General features: G+C 43.6%; 1 protein-coding gene across 1 annotated transcript in view; it reads left to right on the forward strand.

The window, feature by feature from the left end:
• USH2A (usherin) overlaps window positions 1-20,609 on the forward strand; it is an 894,134-nt gene that overhangs the window by 505,571 nt on the left and 367,954 nt on the right. Inside the window, exon 38 of the mRNA XM_003419876.4 lies at window positions 14,584-14,760. Coding sequence (XP_003419924.2) covers window positions 14,584-14,760 — 177 coding nt within the window. The remainder of the gene's footprint in view (window positions 1-14,583; window positions 14,761-20,609) is intronic.

The following is a 20,609-nucleotide window of genomic DNA, read 5'->3' on the forward strand; positions in this document are numbered from 1 at the left end:
TAAAAGAAAATCACCTGGATTTCCTTTTGCAGATGTCACCAGCATATGGCTGGATGTGTGCATATTTGGTTTGTTATTTCTTTCTCTCTTGCTATGCCTTGTGTGTGCATCTCTATTCACATTTTGCATTTATTCTGATCAAGGCAAGTTCTACTTGGCCCACTTTTCTTCCTGTGTGGTGCTACTTAGTCTTCTCCCGGCCTAAATTTTGAAGGCTGGGTGTTGCTATTAATGGAGTGGACGGGACTGGAATAGAGGGTGTAGGGGGATGCAATGGGTAGAATTGCGTGGGTAGAATTCTCGAAAATCTAGTTTCTCTCCTCTGAGATCCGATTCAATGTCCTTCGGTGGAGGACCCACTCCATCCAAAAGCACACATTTCCCACTCCTGGGAACATCAGCTTCTTCCTCCAACTCAGTAGAGTGCCTGTCCGGATGTCCAGCCTCCACTGCCCTCCCTGTCTCAGCAGACTCTAGTCAGCCCATTTCATCTGAGATGGAGAGGACTGGGGAGAGTTATTGGGACCTGTGCTGGCTGATCTTTCCTCTGAGAGCTGTGCTGTGCTAAACAAGGATTTACTGTCTTTCTTCTACTGTTAGGTTTCCAAATTAGTGACATTCATTTGTTCCATTTCCCTTATATACATATTCTTGGAATTCTCTCCTCAGATGTTTTTGTCGATGTTATGATTGCCGTTCCCCCTAGTTGGTTGCTATTTGGTTAGGTCTTTTTGGAGCCCCGGTGGCCCAGACATTAAGTACTAGGCTGCAAACCAAAAAGGTTGGTAGTTTGAATCCACTAGCTGCTGCTTGGAAACCCTATGGGGCTGTTCTACTCTGTCCTGTAGGGTTGCTATGAGTCAGAATCGACTCAACTGGCTTTGATAACACAAAGGGCCATGTTGGTAAATCTCAGGTAGAAAAGAAATGAGGGCAGCCTCAGACCAACAACCAGGTAGTAACTAAAGCCCTTAGTCTGACAACCTGCAAAGGACTGAATGCTGCCAGCAACCACGAGGACTTGGAATTCTTCCCATTGCTCGTGGTACAATGGTTAAGAGCTCAGTTGCTAACCAAAAGGTCAGCAGTTTGCATCCACCAGCTCCTCCTCGGAAATCCTATGGGGCAGGCAGTTCTACTCCATCCTACATGGCTGCCGTAAGTTGGGCTTGACTCAGCGGCAACGGGTTTGGTTTTGGTTTTAGGGATCCTCCCCCCAAAAAAGAGCCTTGAGATGCGACTAAATTCCTGACGAACACTTCAATAGCAGTCGTAAAACCCTGAAGCAGAGAACCCAGCTAAACCCTTCCTGGACTCCTGCCCCATAGGAAATATGAGATAATGAATGTGTGTTGTCTTAAGCTGCTGAGTTTGTGGCAATGTTGTTAGACAGTAATAGATAACTAATACAGAAACACATGACTACATGACTGAAGCAAGTAAAGTAGGTAGAATTCACCAGCAACACATATATAATTCTCATCTGAAAGGATTGCTTGCCTTTAATGGAGAAACTATATCAATAATATATCCTAGTGATTAAAAAGAAAATAATACACCAGTCATTGAGTTAAGAGTTGGTGGCATACTCTCCTCTGGAATCAAGACTTGTTGTTGAGTTGTCCATTTGGTCACAGTGACGCTAAAGACTATGAATGTTCAGCAACACACTTCTAGCACTCCTAAGGAAGCAGCAGTTTGTTTTGGTAAAATAGTCACGTTCACATCCACTGCTTAGTGTGGAAACTGGGACCACTTTCTCTGAGAGCTTGTTGTTACTGTTGGTGTTAGTCGCCCTGGAGTTGATTCTGACTCGTGGCGACCCCACGTGTGCAGATTAGAAATGCTCCCTGGGGTTTTTAAGGCTGTGACCTTTCAGAAGCAGATGGCCAGGCCTTTCCTCTGAGGCACCTCTGGGGGGGTTCAAACCACCAACTTTTTGGTTAATAGTTGAGCACTTAACCCTTTGCACCAACCAGGCACCCACATTTGCCCAAATCGGCTCTTAGCCAATTGAGGTGATGACAACAGTTTGTCCATTTAGAAAAACAACACTTTGCTCAAAGGGAAGAAAATAAGTCAAAAAGAAGAAACTATTCTGACTTCTCAGGGTTCAACATAGGTAATGAAAGCAGACATTATTTCTCTATTTTTCCAAGTCACAGTAAATCTCTGAATTTATTCGTAGTACATACCCACATATAGATATCGGAGACCTGGTGGTGCAGTGGGTAAGAGCTTGGTTGCTAACCAAGAGCTTGGCAGTGGAATCCACCAGGCGCTCCTTGGAAACCTTTGGGGCAGTTCTACTCTGTCCTATAGGGTTGCTATGAGTCAGAATCGACTTGATGGCAGTGGGTCTGGTTTTGAGTTTTTGACTTATGGATATAGATCTGTAGATATGATTCTTTTCTAATGTTAATAAAAAGAGACCCATTTAGGAAAATCTGACCATAACACATAGAACAAAGTTAATGAAAAAAAAACCTGGCCCCAAAAACTTTAAAAAAATAATAAAGTGAAACTTGTCAGAGCCAAAACTCAATGAGACTCCCTTGTTTTCTCTGGAAACCCTGGTAGCATAGTAGTTAAGTGCTACGGCTGCTAACCAGAAGGTCAGCAGTTCGAATCTGCCAGACACTCCTTGGAAACCCTGTGGGGCAGTTCTACTGTGTTCTGTAGGGCCGCTATGAGTCAGAATTGACTGGATGGCAGTGGGTTTGGTTTTTTGGCTTTGTTTTTCTGGGTCTCGAAAGATTTCTGCCTTTGACAGGGTGCAGTCTTACCATTTTTCTATTGCTTGTTTTAGTGGAAAATATTTGTTTTCCTTCTGTAACAGTTTTTCGCCTTACAAAGGTTCTAGCTTTTGCAGGTTTTACTGAACTTAAAATATTTAGAAGGGTAGTTATGCAATGTTTAGGCTTTCTCTTGCTCACTCACTAAAATGAAACAAAACAGAAAAAAACACAAAGATCCTCAGCGTCTATGGAGCTCCTACCGCGCTTGCCAGGGCAAATGTTCCAAAGCGTGCTTTGGTTAGTGAATAGCATATTCTGTGTGTTTATTCCATGAACTACAATTACCATACAAGCCAAATCACCAATTTAAGGACGTATCAAAGAAGTATAGCTTTTTTAAAAATAATTTTTTTATTGTGCTTTAAGTGAAACTTTACAAATCAAGTCAGTCTTTCATACAAAAATTTATATACACCTTGCTGTATACTCCTAATTGTTCTCCCCCTAATGAGACAGCACACTCCTTCCCTCTCCTCTCTCTTTTAGTGTCCCTTTGGCCAGCTTCTGACCCTCTCTGCCCTTTCATCTCCCCTCCAGAGAGGAGATGCCAACATAGTCTCGTGTGTCTACTTGATCCAAGAAGCTCATCGTTCACCAGTATCATTTTCTATCCCATTGTCCAGTCCAATCCCTGTCTGAAGAGTTGGTTTGGGGAATGGTTCCTGTCTTGGGCTTACAGAAGGTCTGGGGACCATGACCACCAGTCAGATCATTAGATCTGGTTCAAAGAAGTATAGCTTTTACTAGACGACAACTAATTAGAAATCACTATTAGAGTAATTATAATAACGGCAAGAAACAGAATACTTTAATAGAGCACTGTCCTTCTATGAGGCCTGAGTGGATCACAGGCTATGTATTCCTATCTCTTTCAAAATGGACTGTGGAGAAGATAGCTATGTAGGTGTATATCCATATATATTTTCTACTTTGGCGAAAGCTTAAACCAGAAATAAGTCCTTTTAATCAGATATTAACTACCAAAAAAAATTACCCAGCATCTTTCAGGGCCCCTTACAAAGTGAGTTCTGCCGCAATATTGGAGTTTGGAGGACACGTTTACTTTTGGTAAGAGAATTTGAAACCATATTCTTAATTAGAATAAATAAAAATGAAAGTAAAATATTAATGCATGCTATCTAGAGCCACCTAGAATTCTTAGCTCGTGTTATAGGACCTATTTCCCACTTTGCCTGGATCTGCGGTGTACCATTCGGTACTGTTTCTCATTTCTGTGTTTGCAGGATTCTGTGAATGCAAGGTGCAGAGCTGTACAACACTAAAATTGAGACCTCAGTCCAGGAAAAAATATAGCATTTTCCTTTTACAGTAAGACGTGGGGAATTAGTTAACACCTTTTCTACCTCAAGGTGTAATTGGATTCAGAAAAAGGCTAACTTAAAGCAGGACCAGGCCTGACATACAAAATCCTCACAGAGTAACAAGAATCAGTTTGGTTTGTTCTCTGTCATTTCTCATTATAATCTCTGTCAAGAGAATGGATTCATGTTGTGCCATTTTCTGTTCTTGTTACAATCTTTGTCACATGAATGAGCTAGCAGGATGCTAATACCTGGCACACAGCGTGCTGTGTGTGAAGACACTGCAGAGGACCACGCTGACCTTTGCAATATTAGGTATTCTGATTGGTTGTTCATTTCACCTCGTTCCTACAAGTTAATAAGGCTGTAAAAAGGAGAGAACCGAAATGGCCAGCCAGTCAAATTATAGAATATTGAAAAGGTCAGAGCTGTACAACAGAGAGGAAAAAAATTATGGAATATATGGTGCATTAAAATTCTTGTGACAATGATTATAATCAGAATGGGAAAGGATACCCGTTTATGTTATTTCAATCTAGAAAACCCCACAGGATGGTATTCCCAGGACAGTGGTCATTTACACATCCCGGAATCACACATGCGAAAACACTTATTTACAATGGTATTTTATTTTTTAAGAAATTATGTAGAAAGTATGTTATTATTCAACAAATAAGAACATTGAAGATAAGATTCTTGTCTTTAAAACCGAACATACATGTTGCCATTTTAGTACAACTTCGAAGCTGAAGGAAATATTCTTTATACGTAAAATGCGAGATCTATTTTGCGTCTTCATTTAATAATTATTTCTTCAAAATAAAAAGTATTGCTGAATAAATTAGCCTCTTTGAAGACACTTTAGAATGTAGAATGTCCTGAAACAGCAATTAGTTTATTGAAAAATTTTATATTTTCAAATATCCATTGATCAGTTACAAAACTTGTTTTCCTTGTAATGTTGGCTAGTGGACAAATATAATCCTACCCCTGAGTCCTCAGTGGAAGGTGAGAGAGACAGAAACAGAGAAACAGAGACAGCAATTAATACTCCAATCAGAAAATCCTGAATTTAAGTTTTATCTTTAGGTCTGTAATAATTATGATAGTGAACCTATAGGACAAATTATGATTATAATTACTCATCTTAAATTATGATTACTCATCTTAAAAATTGTTTTATTGCATATTTTACATTTTCTTATAGAGCAACGGTATTAGATTTGTGCTCCTTGAAGACAGACCTGGCTTAAATGTTAGCTCTACACTTTCTGCAGGCGAAGTAGTTTACTAATAGAGTCAGCATTTTATAGCCCAAATCGAGAGTCTAATAAGGACACCAGAAGTGATCTAATTATTTTTGGAAGCAGAGGACAAGAATGCTGATAATTACTTTAAGACCAGCCTGAACATGATGAGATAAACAATCCTCATATCAATAGTTCTCAAATTTCAGCACTTTAAGGAGTATCACCTAGTGATTCCTGGGCTCCCTGCCCCCCCGCCCCCGATATTCTTCATCCAGTAGGTCTGAGGTGGAACTCAGCATATAAATGTTTATGAAGTACCCCCAGGTGATTTTTGATGGGACACTGGTGGAGACAACTCCATTCTGTAAAGAGTCCAGGGCAGTCCCCAGATAAAGCCCGAAGGCTGAGACTATTGCCAGACGGTGGATGAGAGGGACTCAGCTAAAAACTCAGAGTCCCCATGCAGAAGAGGTCATGGTTCCAGAACGTAGACACTCAGACAGGCCTGCGCCATCCACTTATACTCACAAATAGGGTTAGAGCTGAGGCTGACCAGATAGGAATGGCTGCCTGAAATAGGGAATGCTTATCTGTTGAGCGTTTTCTAGCTTGATCTTTGAGGCTGAACCAATGGGGCCGCATTTTCCAGCCCACTGAAAACAAAGTTTATGCAGTGGAAGTGGTAAAGCACAACCCTCCCAAGAGGCGAGAACTGGGGGGCTTGCATGTTAAGAACCGATTCAGAATTTCCAGGTGCCAAAATTGGTAAAGTTCAAAAGAAGAAAGGGAGAACAGAGGGGAAGAGCAGAAATCTGGGGACCCTGCTTTGGCTTTCAATCTGAAGATTATTGAGCTTCACAAAGGCTTGAAATCTTGCCGGTTGCTCTAGGTCTGGGGCTGAACTGCACGTTCGTGGGCCTGAGAGAATATTAGCCTCGCTCGGCTCTGCGTGTCCGTGGGCTGAGAGGACATTAGGCTCGCTCGGCTCTGCGTGTCCGTGGGCTGAGAGGACATTAGCCTCGCTCGGCTCTGCCTGCTCGTGGGCTGAGAGGACATTAGGCTCACTTGGCTCTGCGTGTCCGTGGGCTGAGAGGACATTAGCCTCGCTCGGCTCTGCGTGTTCGTGGGCTGAGAGGACATTAGGCTCACTCTGCTCTGCGTGTTCGTGGGCTGAGAGAACATTAGGCTCGCTCGACTCTGCGTGTTCGTGGGCTGAGAGGACATTAGGCTCACTCGGCTCTTAGTGTTCGTGGGCTGAGAGGACATTAGGCTCACTCGGCTCTGCGTGTTCGTGGGCTGAGAGGACATTAGCCTCGCTCGGCTCTGCGTGTCCGTGGGCTGAGAGAACATTAGGCTCACTCGGCTCTGCGTGTCCGTGGGCTGAGAGGACATTAGGCTCACTCGGCTCTGCGTGTTCGTGGGCTGAGAGAACATTAGGCTCGCTCGGCTCTGCGTGTCCGTGGGCTGAGAGGACATTAGCCTCGCTCGGCTCTGCGTGTCCGTGGGCTGAGAGAACATTAGGCTCGCTCGGCTCTGCGTGTCCGTGGGCTGAGAGGACATTAGCCTCGCTCGGCTCTGCGTGTTCGTGGGCTGAGAGAACATTAGGCTCACTCGGCTCTGCGTGTTCGTGGGCTGAGAGGACATTAGGCTCACTCGGCTCTGCGTGTTCGTGGGCTGAGAGGACATTAGGCTCGCTCGGCTCTGCGTGTCCGTGGGCTGAGAGGACATTAGCCTCGCTCGGCTCTGCGTGTCCGTGGGCTGAGAGGACATTAGCCTCGCTGGGCTCTGCGTGTCCGTGGGCTGAGAGGACATTAGCCTCGCTGGGCTCTGCGTGTCCGTGGGCTGAGAGGACATTAGGCTCACTCGGCTCTGCGTGTTCGTGGGCTGAGAGAACATTAGGCTCGCTCGACTCTGCGTGTTCGTGGGCTGAGAGGACATTAGGCTCACTCGGCTCTTAGTGTTCGTGGGCTGAGAGGACATTAGGCTCACTCGGCTCTGCGTGTTCGTGGGCTGAGAGGACATTAGCCTCGCTCGGCTCTGCGTGTCCGTGGGCTGAGAGAACATTAGGCTCACTCGGCTCTGCGTGTCCGTGGGCTGAGAGGACATTAGGCTCACTCGGCTCTGCGTGTTCGTGGGCTGAGAGGACATTAGGCTCGCTCGGCTCTGCGTGTCCGTGGGCTGAGAGGACATTAGCCTCGCTGGGCTCTGCGTGTCCGTGGGCTGAGAGGACATTAGCCTCGCTGGGCTCTGCGTGTCCGTGGGCTGAGAGGACATTAGCCTCGCTGGGCTCTGCGTGTCCGTGGGCTGAGAGGACATTAGGCTCACTCGGCTCTGCGTGTTCGTGGGCTGAGAGAACATTAGGCTCGCTCGACTCTGCGTGTTCGTGGGCTGAGAGGACATTAGGCTCACTCGGCTCTTAGTGTTCGTGGGCTGAGAGGACATTAGGCTCACTCGGCTCTGCGTGTTCGTGGGCTGAGAGGACATTAGCCTCGCTCGGCTCTGCGTGTCCGTGGGCTGAGAGAACATTAGGCTCACTCGGCTCTGCGTGTCCGTGGGCTGAGAGGACATTAGGCTCACTCGGCTCTGCGTGTTCGTGGGCTGAGAGAACATTAGGCTTGCTCGGCTCTGCGTGTCCGTGGGCTGAGAGGACATTAGCCTCGCTCGGCTCTGCGTGTTCGTGGGCTGAGAGAACATTAGGCTCGCTCGGCTCTGCGTGTCCGTGGGCTGAGAGGACATTAGCCTCGCTCGGCTCTGCGTGTTCGTGGGCTGAGAGAACATTAGGCTCACTCGGCTCTGCGTGTTCGTGGGCTGAGAGGACATTAGGCTCACTCGGCTCTGCGTGTTCGTGGGCTGAGAGGACATTAGCCTCGCTCGGCTCTGCGTGTTCGTGGGCTGAGAGGACATTAGGCTCGCTCGGCTCTGCGTGTCCGTGGGCTGAGAGGACATTAGCCTCGCTCGGCTCTGCGTGTCCGTGGGCTGAGAGGACATTAGCCTCGCTGGGCTCTGCGTGTCCGTGGGCTGAGAGGACATTAGCCTCGCTGGGCTCTGCGTGTCCGTGGGCTGAGAGGACATTAGGCTCACTCGGCTCTGCGTGTTCGTGGGCTGAGAGAACATTAGGCTCGCTCGACTCTGCGTGTTCGTGGGCTGAGAGGACATTAGGCTCACTCGGCTCTTAGTGTTCGTGGGCTGAGAGGACATTAGGCTCACTCGGCTCTGCGTGTTCGTGGGCTGAGAGGACATTAGCCTCGCTCGGCTCTGCGTGTCCGTGGGCTGAGAGAACATTAGGCTCACTCGGCTCTGCGTGTCCGTGGGCTGAGAGAACATTAGGCTCGCTCGGCTCTGCGTGTCCGTGGGCTGAGAGGACATTAGCCTCGCTCGGCTCTGCGTGTCCGTGGGCTGAGAGAACATTAGGCTCGCTCGGCTCTGCGTGTCCGTGGGCTGAGAGGACATTAGCCTCGCTCGGCTCTGCGTGTTCGTGGGCTGAGAGGACATTAGGCTCACTCGGCTCTGCGTGTTCGTGGGCTGAGAGGACATTAGGCTCACTCGGCTCTGCGTGTTCGTGGGCTGAGAGGACATTAGCCTCGCTCGGCTCTGCGTGTTCGTGGGCTGAGAGGACATTAGGCTCGCTCGGCTCTGCGTGTCCGTGGGCTGAGAGGACATTAGCCTCGCTGGGCTCTGCGTGTCCGTGGGCTGAGAGGACATTAGCCTCGCTGGGCTCTGCGTGTCCGTGGGCTGAGAGGACATTAGCCTCGCTGGGCTCTGCGTGTCCGTGGGCTGAGAGGACATTAGCCTCGCTGGGCTCTGCGTGTCCGTGGGCTGAGAGGACATTAGCCTCGCTGGGCTCTGCGTGTCCGTGGGCTGAGAGGACATTAGCCTCGCTGGGCTCTGCGTGTCCGTGGGCTGAGAGAACATTAGGCTCGCTCGGCTCTGCGTGTCCGTGGGCTGAGAGGACATTAGCCTCGCTCGGCTCTGCGTGTCCGTGGGCTGAGAGAACATTAGGCTCGCTCGGCTCTGCGTGTCCGTGGGCTGAGAGGACATTAGCCTCGCTCGGCTCTGCGTGTTCGTGGGCTGAGAGGACATTAGGCTCACTCGGCTCTGCGTGTTCGTGGGCTGAGAGGACATTAGGCTCACTCGGCTCTGCGTGTTCGTGGGCTGAGAGGACATTAGCCTCGCTCGGCTCTGCGTGTTCGTGGGCTGAGAGGACATTAGGCTCGCTCGGCTCTGCGTGTCCGTGGGCTGAGAGGACATTAGCCTCGCTGGGCTCTGCGTGTCCGTGGGCTGAGAGGACATTAGCCTCGCTGGGCTCTGCGTGTCCGTGGGCTGAGAGGACATTAGCCTCGCTGGGCTCTGCGTGTCCGTGGGCTGAGAGGACATTAGCCTCGCTGGGCTCTGCGTGTCCGTGGGCTGAGAGGACATTAGCCTCGCTGGGCTCTGCGTGTCCGTGGGCTGAGAGGACATTAGCCTCGCTGGGCTCTGCGTGTCCGTGGGCTGAGAGGACATTAGCCTCGCTGGGCTCTGCGTGTCCATGGGCTGAGAGGACATTAGCCTCGCTGGGCTCTGCGTGTCCGTGGGCTGAGAGGACATTAGCCTCGCTGGGCTCTGCGTGTCCGTGGGCTGAGAGGACATTAGGCTCGCTCGGCTCTGCGTGTCCGTGGGCTGAGAGGACATTAGCCTCGCTCGGCTCTGCGTGTCCGTGGGCTGAGAGGACATTAGCCTCGCTCGGCTCTGCGTGTCCGTGGGCTGAGAGGACATTAGCCTCGCTCGGCTCTGCGTGTCCGTGGGCTGAGAGGACATTAGCCTCGCTCGGCTCTGCGTGTCCGTGGGCTGAGAGGACATTAGCCTCGCTCGGCTCTGCGTGTCCGTGGGCTGAGAGGACATTAGCCTCGCTCGGCTCTGCGTGTTCGTGGGCTGAGAGGACATTAGACTCACTTGGCTGCATGGCTCCTGGAGATGTACACACTCTTTCTCGAACTGAGCAAAATGGTTATGTAATTGCATACTTCTCATAATTATTGAGTAATTGCATACTTCTTATAATTACTGAGTAATCATTGTTCTATAACTAGAACTTAATGTTACAACTAATTGTATAATTACCATGTATTAATGCTGTTATCTGGGAAACTTAGAATAAAGTGGTACTTAATATATTTCCGCCTGCTATGCCATTTTCAAAGCTGGCAATAGTGTTTGTTTTACAGCTGAAATTTGCTTCAAAAACAAATAAACAAAAGGCAAGGACAGATACCTCACCAATATTATAATCATAGGTGTTTACATGGTGATCTTACGTTTGCACCTGATTTGAAATTTGTAAAATTGAAATTCATAAAATTTTTAGAATTTGCATTAGTTTTTTTTTCTGTTTTGTAATTTTCAATTTTTTTGTAAGATGTGCCCCTTTATACTATGTCCAAGGCAATTGGGCATCTGTCTCGGTGTCTACAGGATGAGCTGACCTTTTTGAGATTTTACTCCTGAGCACATAACAATAGCAGTAGCTGTTTCAGCCAGAACTGAAAACGCACCAAGGAGCTCAACGTCCTGGGCGCCTGAGATCTTCCGATGCTGATAAGACAATTGTTGTTAGACAGTGGTTAGAAGGTACTCATATTTAACTGTGTCCAGGTTTCACATCCATAGTTCCAGGTGCAGGAACTATGTCGTATTCATTTTGGACGCATCGTCGTCAACACTTAGCCATGTGTCTTTACTGACACAGTTATCTCTGGTTGAATCAAGTTGACTTAGCCATTAAGAGCATATGAGAGCTAAAACCAAAACCAAAACCGAACCCAGTGCCGTCGAGTCGATTCTGACTCATATCGACCCTATAGGACAGAGTAGAACTGCCCCATAGAGTTTCCAAGGAGCGCCTGGCGGACTCGAGCTGCTGACCCTTTGGTTAGCAGCCATAGCACTTCACCACTCTGCCACCAGGGTTTCCTATGACAGCTAACATTTCCGTAATTTGGAAATATCTCTTCAGTGCGTAATGAAGTTTGTCAAAGGCTGTTTTTTTTTGGTGGCAGACATCTTGTTAATGCGTGTGATACATTCAACAGTGCACAGTCTATTTCTGCTTAAAAAAAAAAAAAAAAGTTGCTATCGAGTCAGTTCCTACTCATAGCGATCCTATAGGACAGGGTAGAACTGCTCTATAGGGTTTCCGAGGAGTGGCTGGTGGATTCAAACTGCCGACCTTTTGGTTAGCAGCTTGAGCTATTAACCACTGCACTACCATGGCTCTACTTCTGCTTGAGGACCTGGAAATCATTAATTAAGCTGTGTGTATGTCTTTATCTGGCTTTACTAAAAAATGAATAGAAATTACCCTTCCTGATTTTTAGCCAACAAGTACCATTTATTCCCATAAGTTCTTCTACAAACAACCACTTCTTTGTGAGATTTCATACTGCTCATTTCAAGTCCAGAGTATTCTTTTATGACAATAGTGTATTTTGCAGCAATAAAATTTTCAGCTACTTCTTCCATTCCAAAACTATTACATTTTTTTAAAAATGTGTTTTATATTTGAGGTTTTTATCTGCCTTACCCACATTTCATTAAAATGATCATGTCATAACTAGCTATCCAACCTTTTTTTGCATCATTTGATCTTTATTAATTTCAGAGTTCCAGGTATAACCTGGTGGGACGATGAAATGGTGGTAAAGGAAAAGATTAGTGTTGTTTTCCTGATAAAAACCTCAGAATTTGGATGAATAATACATTTTCTGTGGGGGGAGGGAGACTGTAAGAGGTAGGTAATTGATCCTGAGAAGGTAAAGTACAGGTTGCGTAATTCTTAGCCACTTTCCAGTTCTAGGTGCTTGTCAAAAATGCATCAGTTGTATGGATTCCGATAAAAACAATAACACCATTCCTGGCTGCTGGTTTTGAACAGCTATTATTTGCTGAGTATCATAAATAAATGATCTCACTTAACCTTCACAATGAAATTGCATTGTAAGTATTATCATTCTAAGTTCACAGAAGAGGAACCCAAGGTTCAGAAATTTAAAGAACTTAGCAAAGAGCTGGCCATTCAAAAATGACAAGGAGAAGTTCAAGTGCAGGACTCGCTGACAACCAAATTCATATACTTCCCTTTGTTCTATACTCTGCTACTAAAATGTGTTAAAATAGAATATTTTTGTAAATACTGTAACTACTAAATACTGTTTACTACACAATGCAAGATCACTTTCAGTATGTGGTCATCTTTTAGTTTTTTAAACATTTAATCAATAACAATTATATCAGTATCAGGAGATCTTGCAAATATGCTCATTTTTCTCCTTGAAGTCTGACATCATGTGTGTTTTTTATTGGCTTTCCTATCTTTGCAGAATTCAAAGATAGGAAAGTTGAATTGTACATATAATAAAACTCTTTTTGGCAAAAGAAGAAGGCTATTTTATATAAATATTGGTATTCTTAATGGTTCTTATTCTACATTTTAGAAGTAATAATAACACATATCTCCAATTTTACTAAAATTAAGCACCATTTAGGAAAAAAAGCCTGATGTCAACTTTTCTGTAAAGCATCTAACATATAAAGTGATGTAAGTGTTATAACATTTTCAATCATAACTCTTTTCTTATTTAACCCTAATTTCTAGCTCTTATTTACCTTAAACATAACCGTGTGCTATCGGACAGGGAGATAAAATGCTGTGAACAGGCAGCAGTATTTTCACACTCCCTAGCCATTCTGAAACTTGTGTATGGGTTTGCCAAAGCTTTGGAAAGGTGGTGATGGGACTGGGGTGAGGATGCATTGAAGATAGGTCTTTTCTGTAGGCAGGCAGCTCTTATGTTTTCCCATGGAGCTGAAGAATAGACCTCTTGATCAACGTGGGCATCTATTACCTCCCATCCCTACTTACTTTTCAGGGACTTTAGAAAGAAAGAGCTCACCTGCCAAGCAACATGAGCAGAAAATACCCCTACTGATGATCCATGAGATATCTGACACATATATCTAATTGTACTCTTCACATTTAGAAGTATTTACTGAAGGAAAAGTGTTATTTTCTGCAGTGCACACAGTAAAGAAAATCCCAGGATAAAAACACCATCAAAAAATTAAAAACAACTCTTCAAGTGATCAATTCATATGCCTGTGTATTGCATTTGCACTTTTAGTTATGATATATGGATGATACTTGTAATATGGTTTCATGCTATCTAAGAATATCAGTATGGATTACACCTCAACATAAAGAAAACAAAAATCCTCACAACTGGACCAATGAGCAACATCATGATAAACGGAGGAAAGATTGAAGTTGTCAAGGATTTCATTTTACTTGGCTCCACAATCAACAGCCATGGAAGCAACAGTCAAGAAGTCAAAAGACGCATTGCATTGGGCAAATCTGCTGCAAAGGACCTCTTCAAAGTGTTGAAGAGCAAAGATGTCACCCTGAAGACTAAGGTGCGCCTGACCCAAGCCATGGTATTTTCAGTCACATCATATGCATATGAAAGCTGGACAATGAATAAGGAAGACCGAAGAAGAGTTGACACGTTTGAATTGTGGTGTTGGCGAAAAATATTGAATACACCATGGACTGGCAAAAGAACGAACAAATCTGTCTCGGAACAAGTGCAGCCAGAATGCTCCTTAGAGGCAAGGATGGTGAGACTGCGTCTTATGTACTTTGGACATGTTGTCAGGAGGGATGAGTCCCTGGAGAAGGACATCATGCTTGGCAGAGTACAGGGTCAGTGGAAAAGAGGAAGACCTTCAACAAGGTGGATTGACACAGTGGCTGCAACAATGAGCTCAAGCATAACAACGGTTGTAAGGATGGCACAGGACTGGGCAGTGTTTCATTCTGTTGTGCATAGGGTCGCTATGAGTTGGAATCGACTCAATGGCACCTAACAACAACGACAACAGCAAGAATATCAGTTCAGTTTTATTGACCACAAAGTCAAACAAATTGGAGAACACAGTGTTAACCCAGTTAACATAACCCAGTTAACACTTTGCTCACAAAATAATAGAATAAAAGTATGCACATTGATGAGAGATCATGTAATGCCTCTCAGTGTGGCCATATTACAGTTCTCTCTCTCTTTTTTTTTTTTAGTATGCTGTATTTTAGAAGGCCAGAAAAGAGCCAAACAATAGCAAGAAAGAATCCTAACGTAAACACTTAATCTTAATATCCTTCTCTCCCTTTTTTTTATTTAACAGGTGGTAACTACACCCTCCTGAACGGCACACAGACCATGCATAGCAGTGAGAAGAGCAGTCAGTGGGTTCTTGTTGATGGGTTGGTTCCCTTTACTAACTACACCGTGCAAGTGAATGCTTCAAATAGCCAAGGCAGCTTGATAAGTGATCCTATAATGATTGCAATGCCTCCAGGAGGTAAGCCTATGAAAAATATTGTCTACCTCATGGTATATAAATGCCCGAGAACTAAGCCTCTATTGAACACCCTGGTTTATTGTTAGAATATTTTTATTTTAGAACTTAGAGGCTCAATTTTATTTCTGATTGTTTTGTTGTTATTTGTTTTATTGAGACCCTTTATCAAGACCCTTATATTGATGATCTTTTATTGTTTTACTGAGAATGCTTTCGTATGGCACTGTGCCTGTACTAATGTGTGTTTATATACATGTATGTATACACCTATATAAGTATCTTCACCTTTTGCATGTTATAAATATAGGGAAGTGCTTTTTGTTTTGGGACTTCACTTAGATTCATAAATTCATATTTTCAATTTTAGCTTTAATTTTCAACTGCAATGATTCTCATTCCTGATTTGTTGAAGAGCCATCTTAGATGTACATCTAAGCCTTCCCACTTGGCAAAAAAGAACAGTGAGCAAATCATATAAAAATAGGAAAACTCTATTCACACTAGAAAAAATCCCATTAAATTATATTCCCTTGTGATTATAGTGCACCAATATGTGCACTGTTCCATGTGAAATGTGATACAGCCTGGATATTTTTATTTTAAATATGTCTATGAAGAAAATGACAATGTACTCGAACTATCACTATTTGGGTATAAAATCAGTTTCACCCTTGTTTTAATTATTTGTGGGAAATAATTACTGAGGAGCCTTGATGGTCCAGTGGTTAAAGCAATTGGCTACTAACCAAAAGGTCAATGGTTGGAACTCACAAGTGTTCCCTGAAAGAAAGATGTGCCAGTCTGCTCCTATAAAGATTCACTATCTTGGAAGCCCTACAGGGCAGTTTTACTCTGTCCTGTAGGGTCACTATGAGTCAGAATCCACTCGACAGCAGTGAGTTTGTTTGTTTGGTTTGGTTTGGTAATTACTGAGGAGAAAACTCCCTCTCAGGTTTACATGATGGCCCTTGAACAGAAAGCATGACTTAAAATAAGAAGAGCCTGATTCTCCATTGAGTGTTTAGGAATGTATATTTTCTAAAAATACTGAAGGAAATGTTTGCCCTGTGTCCCAGCTTCTGGAACCAGTGTTCTGGAGTAAGGAGAATGTCACCATGCTGTTCACAGCAGTCTGCAGGGCTGGAGAGACCCCCTCCAGGCACAAAGAGAATAAGAATACCAAGTACCTCATCACTAGAGGAAAATATGGGTTAATACGCAGTTTATATGGAACACTCCCTCCTACCCCAAAGAAAATATTCACTATTGGTTGTATTATAAAAACCATTCACTGTTATCTACCTTTTATGTCATTGTAAGGATTAATGAATGGGTGTTTATTAAACACTTGAAACACTAATGGCAGAAGTCACATTGTCTAAGAAAAGAATGCTTGAAAGAAACATTTGGGGCTGATTAACTCAGGTAGTATCATAACCATGAATCAAGAGAAAGGCAGGGAATTGAATTTAGGTAAGTGCTTATTTTAGAAGTGAGATAAAACAGAACACTACAAACCTTGAATATTTGTATCTTCATTTTTACTCTAATCCAAATGCGTAAATGCTTAAAGGGAGAGAAAATTTTGATTATTACCCTTTACTCGCATTTAGAAATTGAAGATAGAGATTTTAAGTTACATAGTGATACTTTCTTAACCCTGAAACCCATTGCCATTGAGTCGATTCCTATTCATAGCGATGCTATAGGACAGAATAGAACTGCCTCAAGGGTTACCAGGGACTGACTGGTAGATTTGAAATGCTAACTTTTGGTTAGCCACCAAGCTCTTAATTACTGTGCAACTAAGGCTCACTTTCTTAACAGATATATGGAATTCAATGAGTTATATATTCATTTCATGGAATTTACACTGATTTAGATAGTTTGTGGTTTGCACAGCATCCGTAAAACAGAGCCAATTTAATCATTGTTCATGTGTTTAACAAAGTGTGTTCTAATAATTTATAATATATATGTATATTTATTTATAATACATATAATGCAGTGGTTAAGCATTTGGCTGCTATCCAAAAGGTTGACAGTTCAAGTCCACCAGCTGCTCCTTGGAAGCCCTATGGGGCAGTTCTGCTCTGTCCTATAGGTTTGGTTTATTTGCCTTAAGTGTATATATGTATATGGTGAGAAAGACAGAGTTAACTAGTTAGTTCCTGAGTGGTGCAGATGGTGAAAGTGCTCAGTGCTAACTGAAAGATTAGAAGATTGGTGGTTCAAGTCCACCCAGAGGCACCTCAGAAGAAAGGTCAAAATCAGCCATTGAAAACCCTGTTGAGCACAGTTCTACTCTGGCACACGTGTGGTTCCCATTAGTCAGAATATACTCATTTTCAATTGGTTAGATATGGATGGATGGATGGATGATGGATGGATGGATGCTGGGTAGATGGACGGACAGACAGTTGGACGGATGGACGGGTGGGTGGGTGGGTGAATGGATGGTTGGATGGATGGATAGGCAGACATAGTTCAAAAGCAGCAAACTCCTATGCTAACTCGATACACACAGTGAATATGTCTGTTAGAAGAAGCATTAATATTATACAAAAAAGAAGCTAAAATATTGTTTCGTAGTGATACAGCAGAACTGAAATGAACTGCTAACTGAGGCTTTCTTCGTCTGCGCTATGTGGATGGTTATCCATGTCATTATCATAACGCCATCCAGGCCCACAGTCTTGGCCCCATGCCCTCATTCACTTTATGGACTCAGAAATCCATGGTTTGAGAGACAGCACTTCACCAAAAGAGGGAACAAAACGCCTTTAAGGACAGGCAGTGATTTGCTCAAGTTTATTACAGCCATCAGGACATACTTTCTTTCATCATTAGATTGTTGTTGATTACAATTAGGAAACTTATAGCTTTGAAATTATCTTTTTTATGACCTTGTGGCAGTTTAAAGGTGATACCTCATTGATTAAATAGGTTTTAGTTCATGCTTCCTTTTACTTAATGACCTGAAAACATATTATCCTGATTTACACATAAAATCATGCTGAAAAGCATGTGGCATTCACTAGAATATGTGTGTTTAAGTAGAATTAAATTAGTGCTGAGAGTTATTAAAGAAATCTTGCATGCCTTTGTCCAGTGAACTGTGTTCCATACTGCAATGAATAATAAATGAACCGGTGTACAGAAGCAACCCAGCTTATGGGCAGGCAAAGTTCTCTATGCTATTTACTTTTCCATTGTATTTGGATTGTTATCATTATTGCCATTTCCTTGATTTCAATGTTACCTCTCTTTTATAGTGATGTTGAATTCCTAGTGATATCTTTCACTGTTGGATTATACAAGTATCATAATGATAATAACCCTTGCTGTGTCTTCTTCTCAGTAAATTTTGAGAACATAATAAAAAGGTTTGAGCAAAGCAGAAATACCTTTTTCTTTTTTTTTTCTTTATTCAATATTTGCTATCAAATGTGGTCTGGGAACTCCTTTGATCTGCCCCGCTCTTACTCAGATTTTAGGTTTCACCTTAGAAATCATTCCATCAGAAAGTCATGTCTTACCTACACAGGCAGGGATACAAGCCTTCTGTATCCCACAGTGCAGTCATGTTATATGGAAATTGTTTAATCTGACTGTCACTACCACTGGTTGTAAGATCCTATACAACAGAGACTTTCTTATTCATGTTTTTATTTTTGGCACTCAGACAAAACCTAACACAGGCTTGCTGTTGGTGTTGGGTACCGTCGAGTCGATTTCAACTCATAGCAACCCCATGTGACGGAGTGGAACCGCTCCATAGGGTCTTCCAGGCTGTAAGCTTTATGTGAGGAGATCATCAGGTCTTTCTCCTGAGGAGCTGCTGGGTCAGTTTGAACCACTGACCTTTTTGGTTAGCAGCTGAGCGCTTAATCATTTGCACCACCAGGGCTCCTTCTGACACAGGGTAGATACATAATAAAACTTTGGTGAATTATCAGTAAATAAATCAGACAAGATGATTTAGTTACGAGTTTTAAATTGTAAGCTTGTCATTGCTCACGCCTGCCCACACCCCATCCTCTACCTGAACAGCCTTGTATTGTAACCAACTAGGGAAAGTTGTACTTTCTCTGTACACTACGGTCCAATGTGGGAATACTGGAGCTGTGTAGATGCATTTAGGGCCCAGGCTGTAAGGAGGGTAGGGAATATTGGAGGCCAGGAATCATCTCAAGTTGCACCAACTGATTACTCTGATTCTTCTCATAAACCCATTGCCCTCCAGTTGATTCTGACTCGTAGCGACCCTATAGGACAGAGTAGAACTACCCCATAGCATTTCCGAGGAGCAGCTAGTAGATTGCAACTACTGACCTTTTGGTTAGCAGCAGAGCTCTTAACCATTGTGCCCTGAGGGCTTCCTTCCTCTCATCCTGGTTACTTTTCTTGGATGAGCAGACCTTACTTTACATAAGAATTTGGAAAGGAGAGGGAAGAGGACATACATAAAGAATTTTACCTGCTGCTTCATTTTCCTGGAGCCCTGGTGGCGTAGTGGTTACGAGTTCAGCTGCCAGCCAAAAGGTTGGCAGTTGGAATCCACCAGCCACTCCTTGGAAACCCTATGGAGCAGTTCTGCTCTGTCCTATAGGGTCCCTATGAGTCGGAATCAACTCCACAGAAACAGGTTTGGTTTTTTGGTCACACCATATCTTAGCTGATAGCTAAGGAGCATCTTATTTGTTAGTTGTTGTGGTTAGTTGCCACCCAGTAGATTCCGAAGTAGCTAACTCTATTTTTCTGATGAGAAAAAAAAAAAAAAAGATTAAAAAATATGATAAACCCAAGTTATTTTGGAGATAAGAATTAAGGGAGGCAAAAATATATACTAATTGCTCCATATACTAATGATTAATAAAACAAAAAACCAAGCCCATTCCGCTGAGTCTATTCCAACTCATAGTGACCTTATAGAATGGAGAACTGCCCCACAGGGCTTCCAAGGAGCGGCTAGTAGATTCCAGCTGCTGACCTTCAGGGTTAGCAGCCTGAGCTCTTAACTGCTGTGCCAGCAGGGCTCCAAATGATGCATGGCAAATTCTAAAATAGCACACATTTTACATTTTAAAGACTTATTTTAAAGATAGTATTTGGTCAACTAGAGGAGCTTTGGTTTTTGTTTGTTTTTGGTTTGATTTGGTTTTTGCTCAAATTATGTAGCACATGTATACCCTACACCCATGCACTCAGGTTTTTGTATTTCTGCAATTACTGTGTTTTTAGGTTGTTTGTAGGAATGTATTGCTCATATTTAGCAGTAAGGTAGTTTTAGAAATGAAGATTGTATTTAATCTGAGCCTTGACTAGTATTATACCGCAGGTTCAAGAGTTCTAAGGAAAGCAGTAAAAAAAATAAAAATGAAATCCAAATGTTAATCCATAAATATGAAACTTTCCTGTGACCTCTGCCCCTTCAAGGTCTGGAGTTACTAATGGGGTTAGGATTTAAACTCTTAATGGGGCTCAGTGCATTAGTGTTTTGTATGCATGGAATTCAGCATTCAGTTTAATAAGTGGTTGACATTGGTGATGTCCCTTAATTTGCTTAAATCTAGTTGGCTCTTTTATCAGTCAAACCTGTATGGATTGGCAATTGATCAGAAAGGGTCAGCCATGACCGTGCATGTAGTTAAATGACGGAGCCACCAACTAAAGCCACAGCACCATGACAATCAGCAAAGGGAGAAGAATGAGCGAGCTTAGAGGAGGAAGGCAAAGGAGCTTAGAAGTTTTGCAGGATCTTCACGTTCAGAACAAAGGCATTATAGAGTGTATAAATTTTAAATACACTGCGTTTTGCCTCCAGACTTAAAGCTTTTTTCCAGACG

This window comes from Loxodonta africana, chromosome 25, assembly GCF_030014295.1.
Source record: "Loxodonta africana isolate mLoxAfr1 chromosome 25, mLoxAfr1.hap2, whole genome shotgun sequence".
Lineage (NCBI taxonomy): Eukaryota > Metazoa > Chordata > Mammalia > Proboscidea > Elephantidae > Loxodonta > Loxodonta africana.